Raw genomic sequence first — 23,691 nt, 5'->3', positions numbered from 1 at the left:
TGACTGACTGACTGACTGACTGATAGGGTATACAAATTCTAACCCACTTCTAGAAGTGCTGGAAACACCAAATTTCGTACACACGTAGGTGGATTCTTCAAACCACCGGGAAAAGTCTGAAAAACCGGATTTTTTTACTTTTGAACCCCTAAAAAAAATTCCCGAACGGACCCCTGGTTTTGCCCTTACAGGCTTTCCTTTGAAGCCCGATAGCGGGCAAACCGTGGGAGCTAGCTTCGATCTGACGAAAAATTCATGGTCAGGAATGAAGTGAACTACAAAAAAGGTCCAGTGTTCTTTTGCTCTATCTCAATTGGTTTGGCCGCAAAACGCGATTACATTAAAATATTTTGAAATTTTCGCCTAAAAATTTACCTTTCGGGCTCGATAGCGGCTAAACGGTTGGTCGTAGCTCAAAACAAATTTTCAATGGGATTCAGTAAATGGCGTGATCTACAAAAAAGGTCCAGTAACATTTTGCCCTATCATCAACGGTTTGGCCGCATAACGCGTTTTAAAGTATTGATTTTTTGAGATTGAGTTCAGAATTTAGTTTCTGGGCTCTGTGTTAGAGGAACCTTTATATTTAGGGTACATAAAAAATCGTAATTAAAATACGAAAACAATGAGGTCTACAAAAAAGGTCCAGTGACTTTTTGTCCTATCTCGTGTGGTTAAGCGACAAAACGCGGGAATGTTTGACATTCCAGAGATTTTTTTGCTTAAAATAAAGTTTCGAGCCTGATAGTGGCCGAACGGTAGGTCGTAGCTCAAATCTGATTGACCCATCAAATTAGCAAATTGCGCGATCTACAGAAAAGGTACAGTAACTTTTTGCTCTATCTCCAGTGGTTCGGTCGGCCGAAAAACGTGATTATGTGCAATTGTTTTGTAATTTTTACGCGAAACTTTTGTTTTCGGGCTCGATAGCGGCGAAACCATTGGACGGAGGTCGAAATAAGACAGACGTTGGAGTTAGGAAATGAGGTAATCTACAAAAATGTGCCAGTAACTCTTTACTCTATCTCCATTGGTTTGGCCGCAAAACGTGATTAAGTGAAAATATTTGGAAATTTTCGCCTAAAAATTTTACCTTTCGGGCTCGATAGCGGCTAAACTAAACGGTTGGTCGTAGCTCAAAACAACCTTTTAAAAGGATTTAAGAAATTGCGTGATCTACAAAAAATGTTCAGTAACATTTTGCCCTATCCTCAACGGTTTGGCTGCATAACGCGTTTTAACGTATTGATTTTTTAAGTTTTACGTGATATTTTTAAACTGCCCAGTGCAGCCTTTTGTCCTAAGCTCTGTACTGCCTAAATTATAGGTCGTAGCTTAAATCTGATGGCATAATCGAAAGACAAAATCAAATTTCCGACAAGAAAGTTCCAGTCACTTTTTGTCGTATCTCTAACGGTTAAGCCACAAAATGCCTTTGAAGTCAAAAGTTTGAATTAATCTGGAAAAGTAGATAAAGTTGGTCAATTTTTCACTCCCAAACCAGTAATCTTAAGCTCGGACATAACATTTCCCCGGTAACATTACCCTCTGGGAATTTCCTGGCATGGCTATATTAACTCCTGAGCAACCCTGTAAAATTGGCACACGTGTGTCATTAACCCCAGTAACATTTACCCCCCTCCGGCGACTTCATGGTATGACCAGATAACCTCCTGAGTAAATTAAACCTCCTGATGTGTTAACTCCCCCGGTAACATTATACCCTCCCCAGGCAATTTCCTGGCATGACCTCACGTCCGAATTTTACCAATCACCAAATCTCTTCACCCCCCTTGGGAAGTTCCTGTTATGACCAGATCACCCCCTGATGCCTTAACCCCCGGTAACGTTACAACCCCCCCCAGGGAATTTTCTGGCATGTCCTCATGTCTGAATTTTACCTATAACCAAATCTCTTAACCCCCCTTGGGAAGTTCCTGGTATGACCAGATAACCCCCTGATGTCTTAACCCCTGGTAAAGTTACAACCTCCCCCTGGGAATTTCCTGGTATGACATAATGTCCGAATTTTACCTATCACCAAATCATTCTTATCCCCGAATTTGGCTAATACCCGAAAGGGGGCCTGGGGCCTTACATTTTGGGCTCGATAGTGGCCGAACCGTTGGCCGTAGCTTAAATGTAAAACTTTTCATAACTAGCTATTTATGAAATCAACAAAAAAGGTCCAGTAGCTATTTGTCGTTTATCTTTCCGTAAGCCTGGTTAATGCTCTAGAAGGCAAATTCTTTGTCGTCAATTTTAGGGGTATTAAATCTTGCAACTATAATTAGTGCGATTCGTGCTGGTTCCAGATTGACCTTGTATTACTACGTTACCGAGTGACTAAAACCCCCCTCCACGTCGGGAATTGGCTGAGAGTTAGTGAAGCTTCAATAGTAGATAGGGACAGAGTGTTTTTATTATGTTCACAGACACAACACCCTCAAAAAATAGGCCGAATTGTGTAATTAACCCCCGTTAAACACCCCCCCCCGGGGATTTCCTGGTATGACCGGATAACCTCCTGACGAAATTAAACCCCCTGATGTCTTAACCCCCTTAACATTAATCACCCCCCCCGGGAATTTTCTCGCCTTGACTAGATAGTCTCCTGGTGATATTAAACCCCCTGTTCGACTTAAAATTTTCTGTGTTAACCACCCTGGTAACATTAAACCCCCCCAGGGAATTTCCTGGCATGACCTCATGTCCGAATTTTACCAGTCACCAAATCTCTTAACCCCCCCTGGGAAGTTCCTGGTATGACCAGATAACCCCCCGGAGTCTTATCCCCCGGTAACGTTAACCCCCCCTGGGAATTTGTTCATATGACCAGACAATATCCTGACGAATTTAAACCCCCTGATGTCTGACCCCCTTAACATTAATCATTATTATGTTTGTACTAAACAATTCACGATAGCTGACCAGTGCAGACTTTTCTCCCGAGCTCATTCCTGGCTAAACCAAAGGTCGCAGCTAAAATCCGACAGCACAATCCTCCTTCAATTTTAAATTTCCGACAAGAAAGGTCCAGTCACTTTTTCACGTATCTCTAACGGTTAAGCCGCAAAACGCCCTCAAAGTCAAAAGTTTGGGTAAATCCGGAAAATTAAAATATGGTATACATACGTCCTCTGACTTTGGTTAAAACCAAATTCTTCTTGTCTCCAAATTTCACGAACACATAACTTAACTCTTCTACCACATCAATTGATTGATATTATACACCACACATCTTTTGGCTGAGCGTTAGCGAAGCATTACGACCCGTAAGATTCTCGAGAACGGATACATAAAATTTGGAAACTTCACGTCTGAATTTAACCAACCACCGAACTACGCTTATCCCCGAATTTAGCCAACACCCAAATGGGGGCCTGGGGGCGTAGCCCCCAGCGAGCCGAAGGCGAGTCCCTAATATATACAGCCGCATATGTAACTCACTGACTGATAGGGTATACGAAATTCTAACCCACTTCTAGAAGTGCTGGAAACACCAAATTTTGCACGCACGTAGCTTTTACCTTCAAACCACCGGGAAAAGTCTGAAAACCGGATATTTTTTACTTTTAAACCCCTCAAAAAAATTGGCAAACTTTCGCACTTTTCACTCTTGCAGGCTTTTCTTTGAAGCCCGATAGCGGGCGAACCGTTAGAGCTAGCTCGGATCTGAGGAAAAATCGTTAGTCGGGAATGGAGTGATCTACAAAAAAGGTCAAGTGGACTTTTGCTCTATCTCTATTGGTTTGGCCGCAAAACGCAATTATGTGTAAAATTTTCGCAATTTTCATTTAATCATTTACCTTCCAGGCTCGATAGCCGGCGAACCGTTGGTCGCAGCTCAAAACAAATTTTCAATGGGATTTAGGAAACGGCGCGATCTACAAAAAAGGTCCAGTAACATTTTACCCTATCCTTAATGGTTTGGCCGGAAAACGCATTTAAATGTGTCGCTTTTTCAAGTTTTACTTCATAATTTTGTTTCTGGGTTCTATATCGGCAAAATCTTTAAAGTTAGGGTAAATTAAAAAGCGGATTTTAATACAAAATAAGACGATCTACAAAAAAGGTCTAGTGACTTTTTGCCCTATCTCTATCGGTTTGGCCAATAAATGCTAATATTTTGTCATTTTGACGTGGAAATGTTTTTACTGGAGACGATATTGGTTAACCCGTTTATCCTAGCTTAAACTTAAACACTTTATTAAATAGCCATTAATAGGATCTACAAAAAAGGTTCAGTAGCTTTTTGTCGTATACCTTTCCGTAAGCCTGTTATACGCTCTCAATGGCAAAATCTTTTTTGTGAATTGGCAATTTTAAGGGTTTTTTTATTTTTTCCGAATAGAATTGGTACAATTAATAACAGTTTCATATTGAATTTATATTAATTCGTAAAACCAGTGACTAGTGTAAGTGGCTAAGAGAGCACATCGCGAATTGGCTGAGCGTTAGCAAAGGTTATTTTTAATTTTTTTAAACAGTTTATTTAATTCATATAATATGTCAGATTTTGTTTCTTTTTTATAACCATACGGTATTGTATCAATCTTATTTTATAGAACAATTATTTTATCACCTTTCGAGCTCAGTGCTAGCTTGTTTATCCCTAATATATACAGCCGCATATGTAACTCACTGACTGATAGGGTATACGAAATTCTAACCCACTTCTAGAAGTGCTGGAAACACCAAATTTTGCACGCACGTAGCTTTTACCTTCAAACCACCGGGAAAAGTCTGAAAACCGGATATTTTTACTTTTAAACCCCTCAAAAAAATTGGCAAACTTTCGCACTTTTCACTCTTGCAGGCTTTTCTTTGAAGCCCGATAGCGGGCGAATCGTTAGTGCAGTCTTTTATACCAACCTCTTTACTGCCTAAACCACAGGTCGGAGATAAAATCCGACAGCACAATCCTTTTAAATTTTAAATTTTACACAAGAAAGGTCCAGTCACATTTTGTCGTATCTCTAACGGTTAAGCCGTAAAACGCTCTCAAAGTCAAAGGTTTGGGTAAATCCAGAAAATTAAACTATGATATACAAACATAATCTCTGACTTTAGTTACCATCAAATTCTTCTTGTCTTCTAATTTCGCGAACACATAACTTAACTGTTCTACGATATCCATTGATTAATATTATACACTACACATCAATTGGCTGAGCGTTAGCGAAGCATTAAGAGCCGTACAATTCCCAAAAATGGATACATGAAATTTGGAAACCTATGTCTGAATTAACCCCCGGTAACATTAAACCCCCCCCCAGGGAATTTCCTGGCATGACCTCATGTCCGAATTTTACCAATCACCAAATCTCTTAACCCCCTCCCTTGGGAAGTTCCTGGTATGACCAGATAACCCCCTGATGTCTTTACCCCTTGTAACATTAAAATCACCCCCAGGGAATTTCTTGGCATGACCTCATATCCGAATTTTACTAATCACCAAATCTCTCTTATCCCCGAATCTGCAAGCGTACATCATGGGGGCCTGGGTACGCTTCGGGTACGATCTGAGAAAAAATCGTTAGTCGGGAATGGAGTGATCTAGTAAGTGATCAAGTAACATTTTACCCTATACACAATGGTTTGGCCGGAAAACACGTTTAAATGCATTACTTTTTTAAGTTTTACGTGAAAATTGTGATTCTGCGCCACATTGCAGCCAGCAGTTTAAGTTTAGCACCAATTAAAAATGTGATTTCAATAAAAAATAACGCGATCTACAAAAAAGATGAAGTGACTTTTTTACTCTATCTTCATTGGTTTAGCCGTAAAACGTGATTATATTTCAGATTTCACTTAAAAAATTAACTTCCGGGTTCGATAGCGGCCGAACCGTTGGTTGTAGCTGAAATATAAAATTTTTTTTTACTAATAATTGATGCAATCTACAAAAAATGTTCTTTAACTTTTTGCTCTATCATTATTTTTTTTATAATAAATGCTAATATTTTGTAATTTTGACGTGATAATTTTGTTACTGGAGTGGATAGCGGTCGAACCTTTAGTAATAGATTAAATATAAAAGTTTCCTCTAATCTAAAGTGATAAGGTGTACAAAAAAGGTTTAATGGTTTTTTGTCGTATATCCTTCCCTAATCCCGAAAATCGCTCTAAATAGTAAAATATTTGTCGTGAATTGGCAATTTTGGGATATTTAAATTATATGCGACTAATATTTGTGTAATTCATTCCAGATTCCGATTGCACTTGCTTTGCTAGGTTTACGAGTGAATAAAACCCCCAAATTTGAAATTGGATGAGCGTTAGCTAAGCGTCAGTAGTAGATAGGAATATAGTACTTTTTAATTAATTTAATGAAATAGTGATTTATTGTCAACACTCATATGGAATGGTTATTTCCTAAGTAATTCAAACCCCCTGATAAACATTTTATTTTGAACAAAACTACTGTACACATATTCTATTACCACAGACACACATTTCCCAGAAAAGTACCACGCGTTCTTATAATCCCCGATAACATAACCACTCTACCGCGAATTTCCTGGTAGATGAACTCCTGATTAAATTAAACCCCCTGATCAACTTACTAATCTGATAAAGGTAGTTTTTATTTCGTTTACAGTAAACAACTCACCATAGCTGGCCAGTGCAATCTTTTCTCCCAATCTCTGTTCTGCCTAAACCAGAGGTCGTAGATAAAATCCGACAGCAGAATTCCCCTTCTTTTGATTTATATAAAAAATAATTTAAACTAAAAAAGGTCCACTAGCTCGGATCTGACGAAAACTTTTTAACCGAGAGTGTAGTAACCTACCAAAAAGGTCCAGTGGCGTTTTGCTCTATATCCATTAGTTTGGCCACAAAACGCGATTATGTGCAAAGTTTTCGTAATTTGTACGTGAAAACTTCGTTTTAAAGCTCGATAGGGGCTAAACCGTGGTTTGTGCTCGAAGCAAAAGGTTTTAACAGTTATAAAATAACGTGATCTACAAAAAAGATCAAGTAACATTGTGTCCTATCCTCAATGGTCTGGCCCCGGAACGTGTTTTAAATTAAATACTTATGTAAGTTTTACGTGAAAAATATGATTCTGGGTTTGATTGCAGACAAACCTTTTGTTATATATTTAATAAAACGATTTCATTAAGTACAGAATGAAGCAAACAACAAAAAATGTCTCTATAGTTTTTGCTATATCTTTAATGGTTTGGTCGCAATACCTGTTTCAAGGTGTTCCATGCAAACATAAGCGGCTCGGCGAGCTCTTTACGGTACGTAAGAAAGTACGATAGGCATTGTTAAACACCATTTTAAAAATCGTGCTTTATCTGCTTGTTTGTTTTCTGACTTTATTGCGACTAGTAGCTTGGACTAATCTTTATTGGTCTTCCTGAAATTTGAAGAAAGATTGATTGGAGACGACCCCACCGTAAGATTTGGCTGAGCGTTATCAAAGCTTCATTCTCCACTTGATATATCTAGAACGAATTATTGTACTGTTGCGTATTTACTAATTATTCACTCTGCTTGTTTAATTACATATTCTTCTGTGCTTTCTCTTGAACTTCTTTTATTTTTTTTTCTTCTCTGGTATACGTTCGCAGTTACTACTGATCAAACCATGTCTTTCTGTTGTATTTCCAAGGGCTCTTTCCACCAGGGGAATGAGAAGCTGTTTCCAACCAGCAAGAACACTCAGTGTACAGCGATATCAGCTTGTGCCCTTGTTTGGAAGACTCTTGGGTTAGAGTTTTCTACAGTGGCCATCGATACGATCCTCATCACTGGTGATCGTATTTATTGTACATTGCGTGATGAGAATCGCATGGGTGGAAATTATTATCTGTGCCCTGATGAACTTCCGAGTGATATGGTGATCCAGGGACAGTCTGTAGCCGTTATAGAAAATACATTCGTGCACGACGCTCTATACCCTGTTACAGAGGGAGATATGCACGACTGCGTCATGTCTCTGTCCAATGTTTTGGAGTGTCTCATGGCCGAGGACCTTCAAACCATTGGCTTTCTCTTTACTGGACAAACAGTGACAGTTGCTTTTTTGGCGCTCCCAAGAACAGTTGTACCTGTTTGATCCTCATCCAGTAAACGAGAACAGAGTTTATGACTTGGTTGATGACACTAACAATTTGGCACGCCTGTTCCAATGTGAGAATCATTCTTCACTTGCCTCGTTATTGTTGTCAAATTCTGCTCTGGATGGGTCGGTGAGACAATTCTCTGTAACTAGACTTAGGTTTCGTATTTCGACAATCGGCTCTAGTGAACCACTACAACTTAATTTCCCTACATTTGGCACAATGCTGAGAACTTGTAATACACCTCCCAGAAAACCTAAAGAATGCTGTATTAAAGATCCTAAACTGGAAAAAAGCCCCAGAATTATTTTATCTCCATTGAAAATCGTGGTCAAACGTAAAGTCATAGGAAGGCCTAAAAAGTTACACCGTGGACGCCCTAAAGGTCGTACGAACATGAGAGACGAGCACGTGAGACAGGCAAAGAAAAGGTATAATCAGAGGCATTCTAAAGTAATTCGTGACAAACTGCGCCGATACCTTGAACAACACCCTGAGGTCCACAGAGATGCTGTACGCCGTTACAGCCAACAACATCCTGAGGTCCACAGAGATGCTGTTCATCGTTACGGCCATCAACATCTTGAAGTAAACAGGAAAGCCGTTCATCGGTATGAGGAACGACACTTTGGCGCATGTCACGACAGAGTTCGATTTTTTCGTCTGAATAATCCAAAGCTTGCCCAACTCCATCACTTACCTATTCCACTTGCTCGAAGTATCGTGACCCACGGACCAATGGCATACTGGAGCGGTGTACTGCTATATGATGTAAACGTATACAAATTGAAGAAAACCAGTCTTTGGAGTGATGATGTTTTTATTTGTCCTCACTGCCAAGCACATCTCTTCGAGGAAGAAGAAGGCAGGAAAAAGTGGTGTTGTGGTGGGGGTGCATATAATGTGACAAGTTTACCCCCTCTCAATGCACCGTTTTATTCTAACCGCCGCTTTCTCGATAGAGCACGCGCCTTCAATGACCTGTTTGCTCTCTGCGCCCTAGAGGTTTCTGGCGGATACCGGCACCCTAGTGGTCTCTCCTTCTTTAAAATTGAAGGGAGGATGTACCACCAGGTGTACAGCTTGGACGCACCCGGCCAAAGGTTTGTTACTGCGGGCGGTGACGTCCAGTTCGTAAACCGGTGCCGTCTGTATATTGATGATGGTGAGGAAAGGAGGAACATAGCCATGAGTAGAACACTTGATACCGGTATAATCGACGCGATTGCCGATCATTTGGATTCATTGAACCCATATGTTCGTGAATTTCGGCGACTGAGTGCTGAACCATCGGTCAACGCCCACTTGGAATTCCAGGTAATAAGTCGAGCTACTCATGGCCCTGTTCTTGGCGAGAGACAAAGAGGCATTGAGGTGCACGCCGTGCTTAGCACTGACGAAACCGTTACAGAACCTAGAAGACTCACCGTTTGGAAAGTGGGAGCTGGAAGGCCTTCAACAATCGATCTGTTCAGTCCTTTGATGGAGCCCTTCCAGTACCCACTTCTCTATCCGCAAGGCACTTTGGGATGGCACATCGGGATGCTAGATAATAACGGGAAGAAGCTATCCCAGTATAATTATGTTCGTTGTCTCTTGCTCTCCAATCCCCGTTTCTCGTACCTTGGTCGTCTTTCGCAAGCTTGGCAGGTCGAGATGTTTGCGAGGTTTGAGGAGGAGAGACTTCGTTTCATAAAATATTCCCAGTTAAAGACGTCAGCCCGAAATTCCATGCGGATAGGACAACTGAATGAATTGTTGGAAGCTCAAACAAGTGGAATGGTAGGATCGCATATTAGGGAAGATATCACACGTGACGAGACCGTTCAAGGTGAGGGTGGGGCACAGCCTGGTAAGGTTTACCTCCCAAGTACGTTTACTGGTGGACCTAGATATATGAAGATTCATTATGAGAATGCTATGGCTCTCGTGACACGTCTGGGTTCACCAACGTACTTCCTTACGTTCACGTATAGCGCGACTTGGGAAGAAAACAAAAGAGCCTGTCCCCACGGCAGCGGTCGCAGTGACCCTAGCACAGCTTGCAGAGTTTTCCAGATAAAACTTCTGGAGCTTCTCCGAGACCTGCGTAGCGGAGCGATGTTCGGCTGTACGAGCTATATCGTATACGTAATTGAAATGCAAATGAGGGGCCTTCCTCACGCCCACATAGTATTCAAGGTCGACGGAGACGGTCCAGCTCAAGCGGACGAAATCGATTCCGTGATTCGCGCAGACATCCCTTCGGAAGAGGATGCCGGAGGAAAACTCAGAAAGTTAGTGTTACAGCATATGATTCATGGGCCATGTGGCACTGATCACCGCACTGACTTCCTGTGCTGGGACGCTGTGAAGGGTCACTGCACTAAATTTTATCCCAAGCCTTCTTGCCAAACCACTCATATTGACGAAAGAGGCTTTGTCCAGTACAGACGTGAGTACAGAAACACTGGTCAAATTACGTCTCGCAACAGGTCTGTTACTGTTCATGACGGTTGGGTGGTCCCATACAATGCCACGCTACTATTGAAGTATGAAGCCCATATTAACTTGGAGCTTTCGTCAACTCGTCGCGTCATCAAGTATTTGTTCAAATACCTTATGAAGGGCGGATCACTTCAAAATGTCACCGTCACTCCTTTGTGGCAACAAGAGGATGAGGTAGAACACTATGTGACTAAGAGAATGGTTGGTGCAAGCGACGCATGCTGGCGTCTCTTGGACTTCTCTATCTCAAAGTCAGAACCAACAGTTGAGTGTCTACCCGTCCATCTTGAGGGACAGCAGCACGTGTGCTTTCGTCCCGGTGACCTGACCGCCGCGATAAGCAGATCCAACTCCAAGTTAATATTGTACTTTAACAGACCTGCTGACGAAATTTTTGACAGCATAACATATCAGACCTTTTTCGAAAGATACATAATCCACGATAAACGACCAAAAACTAAACCCTTATACGCACATCAAGACGGGAAACACTTCGTCACAGCTCGCCAGCGTGGAGGGAAGAAGGTATGTAGAGTATTTTGGGTATCACCTAATCGTGGTGAACTTTATTACCTTCGAATGCTCCTCATGTCGACACCTTGCCGTGGCTACTCCAACCTCTTGTCACGTGGTGGTCCTGCCTGCCGAACGTTCCAGGAGGTTTGTCGTCAGCTCGGTATGATTGAAGATGAAGATGAGTACCGCGAAGCGCTGCGCGAAGCTACTGGGTTCATGGTTGCTTCAAGGCTTCGTTCCTTTTTTGTGCTCCTCTGCAACATGGGTGCTCCTGCAGCTATTCTGTGGAATTACTTTCGTGACACCCTTTGTGAGGACCACTTGGAAAGGAGCCCACTTGATCCCGAAAGAGCCTACAAACTCTCCTTACTTGACATCGATCGCAGATTACGTCGGCAGGGATTGTCTTTAGTGGATTGTGGTCTCCCCGACGTGAAAGATGACACGACGGAAGTGGGGAGGGAGCTGTTGGACTACGGCGAGAACCAACAGCGGGCCATTGTCGAAGAATGGGAACCAAAGCTCTCAGAAGACCAGAGACGCGTTCTGCAACACGTTCGTTCCCTTCTTGACAACCCCGGTGACCGCCGATCTTCGAGGGCCATCTTCCTCGATGGTCCCGGGGGATATGGCAAGGACGTCCCTACTTCGTGTCATGCTTGCACACGTGCGTAGTTGTCGTGGGATTGCACTAGCCGTTGCCAGCTCGGGCATTGCAGCCGGTAACATGCCGGGTGGTTCAACAGCACACAGCATGTTCCGGCTTCCGTTCGATCTTGGTGACGGGTCTGGCGTTTGGAACATTACCAACGGGTCCCAGCGCGCAGAACTGATCAGAGCTGCTCAGCTCATCGTCTTCGACGAGGCCCCGATGGCCCATCGCTACATTTTTGAGATCCTCGACCGCTCGCTACGAGATCTCATGAACCGCGATGAGCCATTCGGTGGCAAGATCTTTCTGTGCTCTGGAGATTTCCGGCAGATCGCTCCCGTTGTTGTAAAGGCACGAACGGCAGATGCCGTCGCGTGCGTTTCTCTTCGGGCTTCGCGTCTGTGGCGACTGTTCCGCGTCTTCTCTCTGACGACACCGCACAGGACGAGCAGTTCCGTTGACTACTCAGAATTCCTTCTCGCAGTAGGCAACGGCACTGTTCCGTCCACAACTTTCGGGGAGGGTAGAGAGAGTGACACACTTATTCCCTTGGCCGAGGTGAGATATGTCACAGCATTAGAAGTCCTCATCTCTACAGTCTTTCCTGCCGACGTACTCCGCGATCCAGATCAGTGTGCTCGTCGTGCGATCCTCTCGACTCTGAACGTGAACGTCAGGGAGATCAACGACATAATATTGAACTCCGTAGACGGTCGCCTTCATGAGCTGCGAAGCGCCGACACTGTGGACGGGGAAAACGATGACAATCTGGCTGTTGAAGTCGCTCTACTGAACGAGGCTACAGGCAAAGGTGTTCCTGATCACGTGCTGCGACTTAAGATCGGCTCAGTGTGCCTCATCATGAGGAATCTAAATATCGCTGACGGCCTTGTAAACGGCACTAAGGTCATTGTGACGGCTATAACCAATCGGTTGATTACCGTCAGACGCCCTCACGACGCGCAACCTATCGGTATTCCTAGAATAATCTTTAGGTTCGCGATCGTTGAAGGTTCGCCGTTACTTGTCCGTCGACGTCAGTTTCCTCTGATGCTAGCATACGCGATGACCGGCCACAAGAGCCAAGGTCAGACGATAGATCAGGTCGGAGTCGATCTTCGCACTGATTGTTTCACTCATGGCCAGCTGTACGTCCTGCTCAGTAGAGTTCGATGTCCGGAAGACATCGTTGTCCTCGTCCGCCCCGAAAGGGTACACAATGAAGTCGCCTACGCGAAGAACATCGTGTACGGCGAACTTCTCCAGTGAACCGGATTGAGATTGGCAGTAGGCTAGGGGGCCTGCCCAAACAAAACTCCCCGTCGAGATTGACACTGGCAGTAGGCTAGGGGGCCTGCCCAAACAAAACTCCCCGTCGTGATTGACACTGGCAGTAGGCTAGGGGACCTGCCCAAACAAAACTCCCCGTCGTGATTGACACTGGCAGTAGGCTAGGGGACCTGCCAAAACAAAACTCCCCGTAGTGACTGATTAGGCAGTAGGCAATGGGACCTGCCAGAACAAAACTTCCCATTCTGATTGATGCGGCAGTAGGCTAGAGGGCCTGCCAAAACAAAACTCCTCGTCGATGTAAATAGTTTTCTGTATATGTGTAAATATATGGTCTCTCGTTTGCCGGCCTCCCCGTGGCGAGACTGGATACGTCATGCTTGCATTTAAAGCATTGACAAACTAACGGGCAAACAACAGTTTCAATAAAAATACATTATTACCCAATAATTTTACACAATTATTATATACACAACTAAATATGCAAAGATGCACAAGACAATGAAGATCAACATTAACCAACGATTGATGTAATTGTGTTAATAATATATGGTCTCCACGTTTGCCGGCCTCCTCGTGGCGAGACTGGATACGTCATGCTTGCATTTAAATCATTGACAAACTAACGGGCAAACAAAAGTTTCAACAACAATAAGTTATTACCAAATCATTTGACACAAGTATATACAAAACTAAATATGCAAATTTCCACACTACATCAGAGAATATGATTAACCAACGATAGCTGTAATTCTGTTAATAATATATGGTCTCCGTGTTTGCCGGCCTCCCCGTGGCGAGACTGGATACGCTATGCTTGCATTTCAAGCATTGACAAACTAACGGGCAAACAATAGTTTTATCAACTAAAAGTTACTTGCAACTAATTTGACATAGCTAAATCTCCCAACTTGCACACATGTTGCTAGAACAATATTAGTTAATGTAGTAATAACATATGGAACAATGAGACTAAATAAACCACGCAAAAATTAAAACCATTGGTGAACTAACACGCAATCACAAGTACAACTTTTAATACCAATAAATACACATGTATAAACCAGTAAATATTTCTAATTACAAACGAAATTGTTCCACTAAGAGGTATCAAGTTTAACCACCTATTTCTCTACATCTTTTAAAGTATTTTCCGGCCTCTTCGCATTGAAACCGGATATATCATACTAATGTAAGAAGCATTGGTGAACCACGGATCAAAAACAAAAGTTTTGCCTCCAATTTTTATTCATCTGATTTCTTTATTTCAACGGCCTATATGTTTCTATTTAATTGCCCATATTTTTAACTTGAGGAGATACATGATAAACCATCTTTTATTTCAAGCTTTCTCGACATTAAGTTACTTCTAAATTGTTTATAATTTTATTTTATATTTGTCTGCTTAACTTTTATGATAGCAAATAGAGGTTACTAAATAAAGACGTGTTTTTTTTACCAACCATTAAATAGAATAATTTTAATCACATTCCTAATAAGCTGCCAACCTCGTGTGACATTAAATACATCATTCGCTAACCAACATACGAATAAGTTGTCTCACCTACAGTTATTAAGAATGAACCTTATTACAACAAACCACATGTTATTCAATAATTAGATATATGTGTATCTCTAGGAAAGTCTCAGTAACGTGTGTACACGATGTTGAACTATATATGCTCATATTTACCTAGTTTTTGAAACTGCAATAGCCTTACAAGACAATATATCTTATACTAAGTGATCTACGGCAAACTATTTTCTTAATACACGTTAATGAATCTGCAATATATCTTTTGCCTCAATTTAGAACACAGTAATAAACATCTGGTCAAGTTAACCCCTGCTGTGCAAATGACACTTTATCTAAGTTTCTTGATTTACAATTCTTTTGGTAAGTTTTTCTTCAGATCAACTTTATTTTCTTTATTCATAAAACTACAACAAACAGAGCAAAACCTTGTCCCTGTGTTGCCTTAATCGGTGTTAACCCTTGAATCTAAGTGCCCGCACGATATCTCAAAAACTGATTGACCTGTAGAAATGAAATTTTTGCACGTTATTTACTCCCAAGATAACTATGACATAATCGTATAAAAAATAATTAAGGAAAAAAAGATTATTATTTCTTTTGAAAGATCGCCCAGATTCCTCGTCGAATGCTCAGACTTAACCTGTTCCTAAAATACGCTTATCCTCGAATTTGCAAACGCCATACTTGTGGCGCGACTGGATGCATCATTGACAAGCTAACAGGAAATCAACACTTTTACCAACTAAAAGTTACAAGCAACTAATTTGACATAAACATATGTACCGCTAAATTTACCAACTTGCACCCGTGATGCGTAAACATTATTAGTAACGGTTTGACCGCTATCGGACCCGAAATCACAATTAATTTTCACGTAAAAACTACAAGAATTTCGGAAGTAATCGCGTTTTACGTGCCTAAACGAGGTAGGTACAGCAAAATACTACTTGAATTTTTTTGTAAATATTGTTTGATAATGTGTTTCCCACGAGAAATAACACAGTCGAGGACACGTAAATTGAAAACCTCAGCCAACAGCCGAATCCCTCCTGTCCCCGAATTCCGCTTATCCCCGAATTTGCAAGCGTACATCATGGGGGCCTGGGGGCGTAGCCCCCAGCGAGCCGAAGGCGAGTCTAATATATATACAACCGCATGTGTAACTGACTGACTGACTCACTCACTCACGTATACTAATTCTAACCTACTTCCAGATGAGTTAGAGACTTGAAATTTGGTACACAGATAGCTTTCCACGTGTAACCACCAGGAAAATCCCGAAAAGTGAGAATTTTTCATTTTCAACCCCTCAAAAAAATTCCCAAAAAATCGCGCATTCTTCACCCCTGCAGGCATTTTTTGTAAGCCCGATAGCGGGCGAACCGTTGGAGCTAGCTCGGATCTGACGGAAAATTCATAGTCAGGAATAAAGTGAACTACAAAAAAGGTCTAATGACTTTTTGCTCTATCTTCCATGGTTAAGCGACAAAACGCTCGAACATTTGAAATTCCAGAGATTTTTTCGATAAAAATAATGTTTCAAGCCCGATAGCGGCCGAACCGTTGGTCGTAGCTCAAATCTGATTGACCCATCAAATTAGCAAATTGCGCGATCTACAGAAAAGGTCCAGTAATCTTTTGCCCTATCTCGATTGGTTTGGCCGAAAAAAAAACGTGATTATGTACAATTTTGTTGTAACTTTTACGCGAAACTTTTGTTTTCGGGGTCGATAGCGGCGAAACCATTGGTCGGAGGTCAAAATAAGACTAACGTTTTATTTAGGAAATAAGATGACCTACATAAAAGGTCCAGTGACTTTTTACTATATTTCCCTTAGTTTGACCGCAAAACGCGATTAAGTGAAAATATTGGACATTTTCGCCTAAAAATTTACATTCCGGGCTTGATAGCGGCTAAACGGTTGGTCGTAACTCAAAACAAATTTTAAACGGGATTTAGGAAATCACGTGATCTACAGAAAAGGTTCAGTGACTTCGGGAGTTGGCTGAGCGTTAGCTAAGCGTCAATAGTAGATAGGGACAGAGGAATATTTATTATGTTCACAGACACAATACCCTCTAAAAAAGGCCCAAGTGTGTCATTAACCCCCGGTAATATTAACCCCCCCCCCGGGGATGTGTAACTGACTGACTGACTGACTCACTCACGTATACTAATTCTAACCTACTTCCAGATGAGTTAGAGACTTGAAATTTGGTACACAGATAGCTTTCCACGTGTAACCACCAGGAAAATCCCGAAAAGTGAGAATTTTTCATTATCAACCCCTTAAAAAAATCAAAATGGCGGACGCATTTTCTCTCCGTGTAGACCTTTCGTAGGCGCTCGATTGTGACTTAACGAAGCATCCTATCGAAAAACGGAGCCCACTTACAGTATTCTCCTTGAAACTCTCTACAAGTTTGCAATTTAAACTTTTGCTCTATCTCTTAAAGTGTATATACAGGAGGCGCGAGAAGTTGAAAAACGTATTTTTTGAAAATTTTCAAAAATTTCTAATAAAAAAAAACAAATTTTTAGAAAATAAATAATAAACCATAAGATGCATCGTGAAATTCTACACCAATAAACAGTTTGAAGTGTCTCAATATGTTTACCCAATCCCGAGAAATAAATAATTTTGTGATATAGTAGATAGGGACATTGCGAGGTAGGGTGGGGGAGGGGGGGGGGTTAACGTAAAGATAGTCCTAGGTTAACTTTTTTGGTGTCGATAGATAGGGAAAAATAATTCAGAGGGGTTGGGGTCGGTCCAGGGGTGGAAAAAATTTCGTCATTTTTTCGATATCTCTTACCGTTTACGAGATATTTGCAAAAAACTGTCATTTTTTGCTATTTTTCCACCCATCTTCATTCGCGTTTCCAAAAGTCAACAGCAAAATTCAGTTGCTGCTTTCCGAAGTGATAGTTTTGTGTCGGGACAACATTAGGGATCCTAGTGAAGAGAATTGATGGCCTTAGCGACTTCTGTACGGTACGTAGGAGTTGATATCCCTAGATGTCTATGAAATCCAAACTTAACTTTACGTTCCTACTCAGTCTACATTGACTACTTGAATAGCCGTACTCTTAACTTGGCTGAATATTTTCGGTTTTTTTACTAGGCTTTATTTTTTTGTTGTTTCCTTAATGGTTTCAGTAAAAAATATATGTATTTTACGTTTAAATAAAAGTTCACGTTCATCGTTCTTAACATCCAAGTGACTACTTCTATTCTACTTCTTTGCTTTCTTTTCTTTCTTATTACGCCATATTGTGACCAATTTTCTTACTTTTCTTTTGTGTTCTCGTTGTTTTTTATCTTATATCTTTTTATTATTTTTTTACTTAGTTAAAGCTTATAACTTCCTTTTTAACTTTTTAATATTTATTGAAATCAGCTAAATTGTAGATAGAGGCGGGCACTGTTGTTGACGTCCAAGTGACTATTTCTGCTTCTTCGCTGTACTATTAGGCAACATTTTGCCCTTTTTTTCTGACTGTTCCTTGTGTTCTCGTTGTGTTTTTTGTGTTCTTAATTGAAGCTTATATTCCTTTTTAATTATTGTTTAATTTTTTTATTCCTTTTTATTTGACGTTTAAAATGAATGCATTCCTCGAGGGAATGGTAAGAGAGGTTGAGAGTGGGGACTATCTTAGTACTGACCATATGGATAGGTTCGGAAGCATACTGGATGAAAACACTGAGTATCATCCTGTAAGCTGTTTGGCCATTGATGCAATGGAAGGTGTTTCGGCTGTCGCTACACCTCACATACAAATTCTGTTCTCGGGGAAGATCGACGCCAGTTCTATCGGTCATTGGATTGTGGTCTTCCACGATGGCAGTAATTTGTATGTGTACGACAGTCTGAACAGTGCCCACCTCACTGCAGACCAAACTAAGCTGCTCTCCCTTCTGTTCCCGGACCTATCCATCGTTCCAGCATTTATTCCCGTCCAAAGGCAAGAAAACGGTTTTGACTGCGGCGTATTCGCCATTGCTAATGCTACTTCACTTGCCCTTGGCCGGGACCCAGCCAAACTGCGCTATGATATACCATCAATGCGCCCCCATTTGGCTGAAATGCTGCGCACGGGTAGACTGGATATGTTCCCTACGCTATCAGTGTCCTCTCCTCCTGAGCCAATAATCAAAGATCCTAATTCTACTTGTTTAAGCATTGTCGAATCTTTACCGCCATTAGAAATAAGTACCATGTCCGTCTGTGCTCCAGTTAAAAAGGGGCCGGGTAGACCTAAAAAAGTGAAACGTGGCCGCCCTAAAAACTCTTTCAACCACTAAGGAGGAGCAGATAAAAAATTCAAAGAAAAAGTACTCCTCAAACAATCCTCAAGTCAACAGGGATGCTGTTCAACGTTACACTGAGCAGCACCCTCAGGTCCACCGAGATGCTGTCCAGCGTTACACTGAGCAGCACCCTCAGGTCCACCGAGATGCTGTTCAGCGTTACACTGAGCAACATCCTCAGGTCCATCGAGATGCTGTTCAGCGCTACACTGAGCAGCATCCTGAAGTTCACAGGGGTGCTGTTCAGCGTTATACAGAAAAACATCCTGACACAAATTTACAAAAAGTACAAATATTTCGAATAAAAAATCCTAAATTGACAGAATTAAGGCACATTTCCAACATACTAGCACGACGTGTAGTTGAACATGGCCCAATGGCGTATTGGAAAATAGATAATTTAGTCTATATTAATTCTTACAAACTAAAAAAAAATAAGTTTATGGGACGAAAACATTTCAAAGTGTCCTCATTGTCATGCAAGGCTGTTCGATGAAGAGAAGGATAGGAAGAAATGGTGTTGCGGTGAGGGATCTTATAAAGTCCATAATTTACCTCCTCTGGACGCCAGTTTCTATTTCTAACCGTCTGTTCATCGAACGAGCCCGTGCCTACAATGACTTGTTTGCCTTCTGCGCTCTCGAGGTGACTGGGGGGTACCGTCATCCTTCAGGCCTCGCCTTCTTTAAGATCGAAGGTAAGATGTACCACCAGGTTCACAGTCTGGACGCTCCAGGTCAAAAGTTTAGGACCAAGGGAGGTGATGTCCAGTTTGTGAACCGGTGCCGCCTGTACATAGATGATGGCGAGGAGCGCAAAAACATTGCCATGGGTAGATCATTGAACTCAGAAGTCATTGATGAAATTAATACATATCTTCTTTCCTGTAATCCTTTCATCAATGATTTCCGTAGATTGAGTGATGAGCCTTCAGTCAACGCTCATTTGGAATTTGAAGTGACCAGCAGATCTACCCATGGCCCTGTTCTTGGAGATAGGCAAACAGGCATTGAAGTGCACGCTGTATTGAGCAATGAAGACACCATAACTGATCCAAGAAAATTGACCATCTGGAAGAAGAGTGATAGGCGTCCGTCTTCCGTTGACCTCTTTAGCCCCTTAATGGAGCCTTTCCAATATCCGTTGCTCTATCCTCAAGGTAATTTAGGGTGGCATATTGGGCGCTTAGACAACCACGGGGGGAAACTTTCACAATACAATTACTCTAGATGTCTCCTCCTCTCCGATCCCCGTTTCTCGCATTTCGGCAGGCTGTCTCAAGCATGGCAGGTCGAGATGTTCGCGAGGTACGAGGAGGAGCGTCTAAGATTTATTCGTTTCTCCCAAACGCGTTCTGCTGCTCAAAATTCCTTGAGGATAGGTCCACTGGACGAGCTCCTTGAAGCTCAACGGGGTAGGCAAGCTGGTGGGCAGGTTTTAGGCGACATCACCCGCGATGAAACAGTCTTGGGTGAGGGTGGGGTGCAGGCTGGAAAAGTTTACCTCCCAAGTTCGTTTACCGGTGGACCCAGATACATGAAGGTACATTACGAGAACGCAATGGGCCTTGTGTCTCGTCTGGGTTCACCTACGTTTTTCCTGACGTTCACCTTCAGTGCTACTTGGGAGGAAAACAAGAAGGCCTTGCCCTCACAACAGCGGGCGCAGTGACCCCTCAACAGCCTGCAGAATCTTCCAGATTAAGCTTGGCGAACTCCTCCGAGATCTGCGCAGCGGAGCAATGTTTAGCCGTCCGGTTTTTACATCGTCTATGTCATTGAAATGCAAATGAGGGGCCTTCCTCATGCCCACATTGTGTTTAAAATTGACGGCGATGGACCGGTACAGGCACGTGACATTGACTCCGTAATACGCGCAGACATCCCTTCGGAGGAGGAAGCCGCTGGACTCAGGAAGTTGGTGCTGAAAACACATGATTCATGGTCCATGTGGTACTGACCACCGCACCGACTTCCTGTGCTGGGACTCTGCAAAGGGGCACTGCAACAAGTTCTACCCCAAGCCTGCCTGCCAAACCACCCACGTGGACGAGAGGGGGTTCGTCCAATACAAACGAGACTACACAAACGAAGGCTTTATCACATCACGGAGGAGACAGATCAAAGTGCATGATGGCTGGGTCGTTCCGTACAATTCCGCATTACTGCTCAAATACGAGGCGCACATAAACTTGGAGCTTGCTTCTACTCGTCGCGTAATCAAGTACCTCTTTAAGTACCTCATGAAAGGCGGTTCTCTCCAGAACGTAACCGTCACTCCCCTGGGGAAACAAGAGGATGAGGTCGAGCATTACGTGACGAAGAGAATGGTGGGTGCCAGCGACGCATGCTGGCGTCTTCTCGACTTTCCTGTGTCAAAGCTCGAGCCCACCGTTGAGTGTCTTCCCGTGCATTTAGAGGGCAAACAAAGTGTTGTCTTTCGGCCGAGACAGCTCTCTGATGCAGTCACTCAAGCAAGCTCCAAGCTTATGGTCTACTTCAATCGCCCGCACCATGAAACTTTTGACAATGTCACGTACCAGACATTTTACGAGAAGTTCATGGTGCACACTAAGCGCCCACGTACTGCGGAATTGTACGAACACCCCGATGGCCATCACTTTGTAACGGACTCGCCAGCGTGGTGAGAAGGTATGTAGGTTGATGTGGGTCTCTCCCAACCGAGGAGAACAATACTACCTTCGTATTCTACTTATGTCTACACCTTGCCGTGGTTACGTTGATCTTCTGGCTCGTGGCGGTCCTGGTTGCCGGACGTTTCAGGACGTAGCCCGCAATCTCGGCCTGGTGGAAGACGAAGAAGAATACAATCACGCGCTGCGCGAGGCATCTACGTTTATGACTGGACCTAGGCTCCGTTCCTTCTTCGTGATCCTCTGCAACATGGGAGCTCCCGCTGCTCTTCTGTGGGAGTCTTTCAAGAACCACCTTAGCGAGGATCACTTAGAAAGGAACCCTCTCGACCCTGAACTGGCGGTGAAACTTACCTTGATAGACATCGATCGGAGCCTCCGCCAGCAGGGATCGTGCTTGAAAGATCATGGACTCCCCTACGTCGAGGATGACACGACTGAGTTAGGTAGAGAGCTACTCAACTACGGCGAGAACCTCCAGCGAACCATCGTTGAGGACTGGGTGCCCAAACTCTCCCCAGACCAGCGCCGTGTGTTTGAGTACGTTCGCTCTCTGCTTCTCAACCCCCGTGACCGACGCACTTCTAGAATCATATTTCTGGACGGTCCCGGGGGTTATGGGAAGACCTCTCTGATTCGTGTCATCCTTGCGTATGTCCGTGGTTGTCGACAGGTTGCACTCGCCGTGGCTAGCTCAGGGATTGCTGCAAGGAACATGGATGGAGGAACAACAGCACATAGCATGTTCCGACCCCCCTCTAGACCTAGGTCACGGCACAGGTGTGTGGAACATCACCAACGGGTCCCAGCGAGCAGAACTCATCAGAGCAGCACAGCTCATTGTGTTTGATGAGGCCCCGATGGCACACCGCTACATCTTCGAGATGATCGACAGATCCCTCCGGGATCTCATGAATAGTAGTGTGCCATTCGGGAATAAGATCTTCATCTGCTCCGGGGACTTCCGTCAGATTGCGCCCGTCGTTGAGAAGGCTCGCACACCAGCTGATGTCGCGTGCGTGTCACTTCGGGCGTCACATCTGTGGCGACTGTTCACACTATTTTCCCTGACGACACCCCAGAGAACTAGTGGTTCCATTGACTACTCCAACTTCCTCCTTGGAGTAGGCAATGGAACAATAAATCCTTTACTTTTTGGAGAAGGCCGCGAGAGAGAGTCTCTCATTCCCCTCACTGGGGTGAGATGCCTCACTTCTCTCGCGGACTTAATAACGGATGTGTTTCCTCCTGGTGTTTCTGCGAGATCCTGATCTTTGTGCGAGACGGGCAATACTCTCAACTCTGAATGTGAACGTCAAGGAGATCAACGGTCGCATCCTAGACCTCATGGACGGGCGCATTCATGAGTTGAGAAGCGCGGACACCGTGGACAGAGAAGACGACGACGGGCTGGATGTGGACGTAAATCTCCTCAACCAGGCCACTGGCAAAGGAGTGCCAGATCACGTCCTGCGTCTCAAGGTCGGCTCCGTATGCTTAATCATGAGAAACTTAAATATCGGTGATGGACTCGTGAACGGCACCAAAGTCATTGTGACGGCGATCAGCAGCCGACTGATCACCGTCAGACTTATCGGCAACACGCAACCTATCGGAATTCCCCGGATTACGTTCAGGTTCGCGTTTGCCGAAGGATCGCCGCTCCGGGTTTGTCGCCGTCAGTTCCCCCTCATGTTGGCGTACTGCATGACTGGTCACAAGAGCCAAGGCCAGACAATTGAGTACGTCGGAGTCGACCTGAGAACGGACTGCTTCACTCATGGCCAGCTCTACGTCCTGTTGAGCAGAGTGAGACGTCCAGACGACATCGTCGTTCTTGTACCAGACGACAGAATAGTAGAAGGAGTCGCCTATGCAAAGAATATTGTATATGACGAGCTCCTTCTAAACACTGATTAAGTCTTCGGCAGTAGGCTAGGGGATCTGCCACTTAAAAAAAACTCCCCGTCGTGATTTGACCTAGCAGTAGGCAAAGGGAACTGCTTTACCAAAACTCCCTGATGATTTCATTAGCAGTAGGCAAAGGGACTGCTTCACCAAAACTCCCTGATGATTTCATTAGCAGTAGGCAAAGGGAACTGCTTTACCAAAACTCCCTGATGATTTCATTAGCAGTAGGCAAAGGGAACTGCTTTACCAAAACT

At 43.3% G+C, this 23,691-nt stretch overlaps 2 protein-coding genes across 2 annotated transcripts; both read left to right on the top strand.

Moving 5' to 3' along the window:
• Positions 1 to 20,806: 20,806 nt before the first annotated feature.
• Positions 20,807 to 21,520, top strand: LOC124371049. The gene has a single exon (XM_046829355.1). The coding sequence runs from the start codon at positions 20,807 to 20,809 to the stop codon at positions 21,518 to 21,520; it is 714 nt and encodes a 237-aa protein (XP_046685311.1).
• Positions 21,521 to 22,873: 1,353 nt separating this feature from the next.
• On the top strand, positions 22,874 to 23,446 carry LOC124371048 (ATP-dependent DNA helicase PIF1-like). The gene has a single exon (XM_046829354.1). The coding sequence runs from the start codon at positions 22,874 to 22,876 to the stop codon at positions 23,444 to 23,446; it is 573 nt and encodes a 190-aa protein (XP_046685310.1).
• The last annotated feature ends 245 nt before the right edge of the window (positions 23,447 to 23,691 follow it).

This window comes from Homalodisca vitripennis, unplaced genomic scaffold (genome assembly GCF_021130785.1).
Source record: "Homalodisca vitripennis isolate AUS2020 unplaced genomic scaffold, UT_GWSS_2.1 ScUCBcl_886;HRSCAF=3790, whole genome shotgun sequence".
NCBI lineage: Eukaryota > Metazoa > Arthropoda > Insecta > Hemiptera > Cicadellidae > Homalodisca > Homalodisca vitripennis.
The sequence above is the reverse complement of the archived record's forward strand: the minus strand, read 5'-3'. Positions and strand labels throughout refer to the sequence as shown.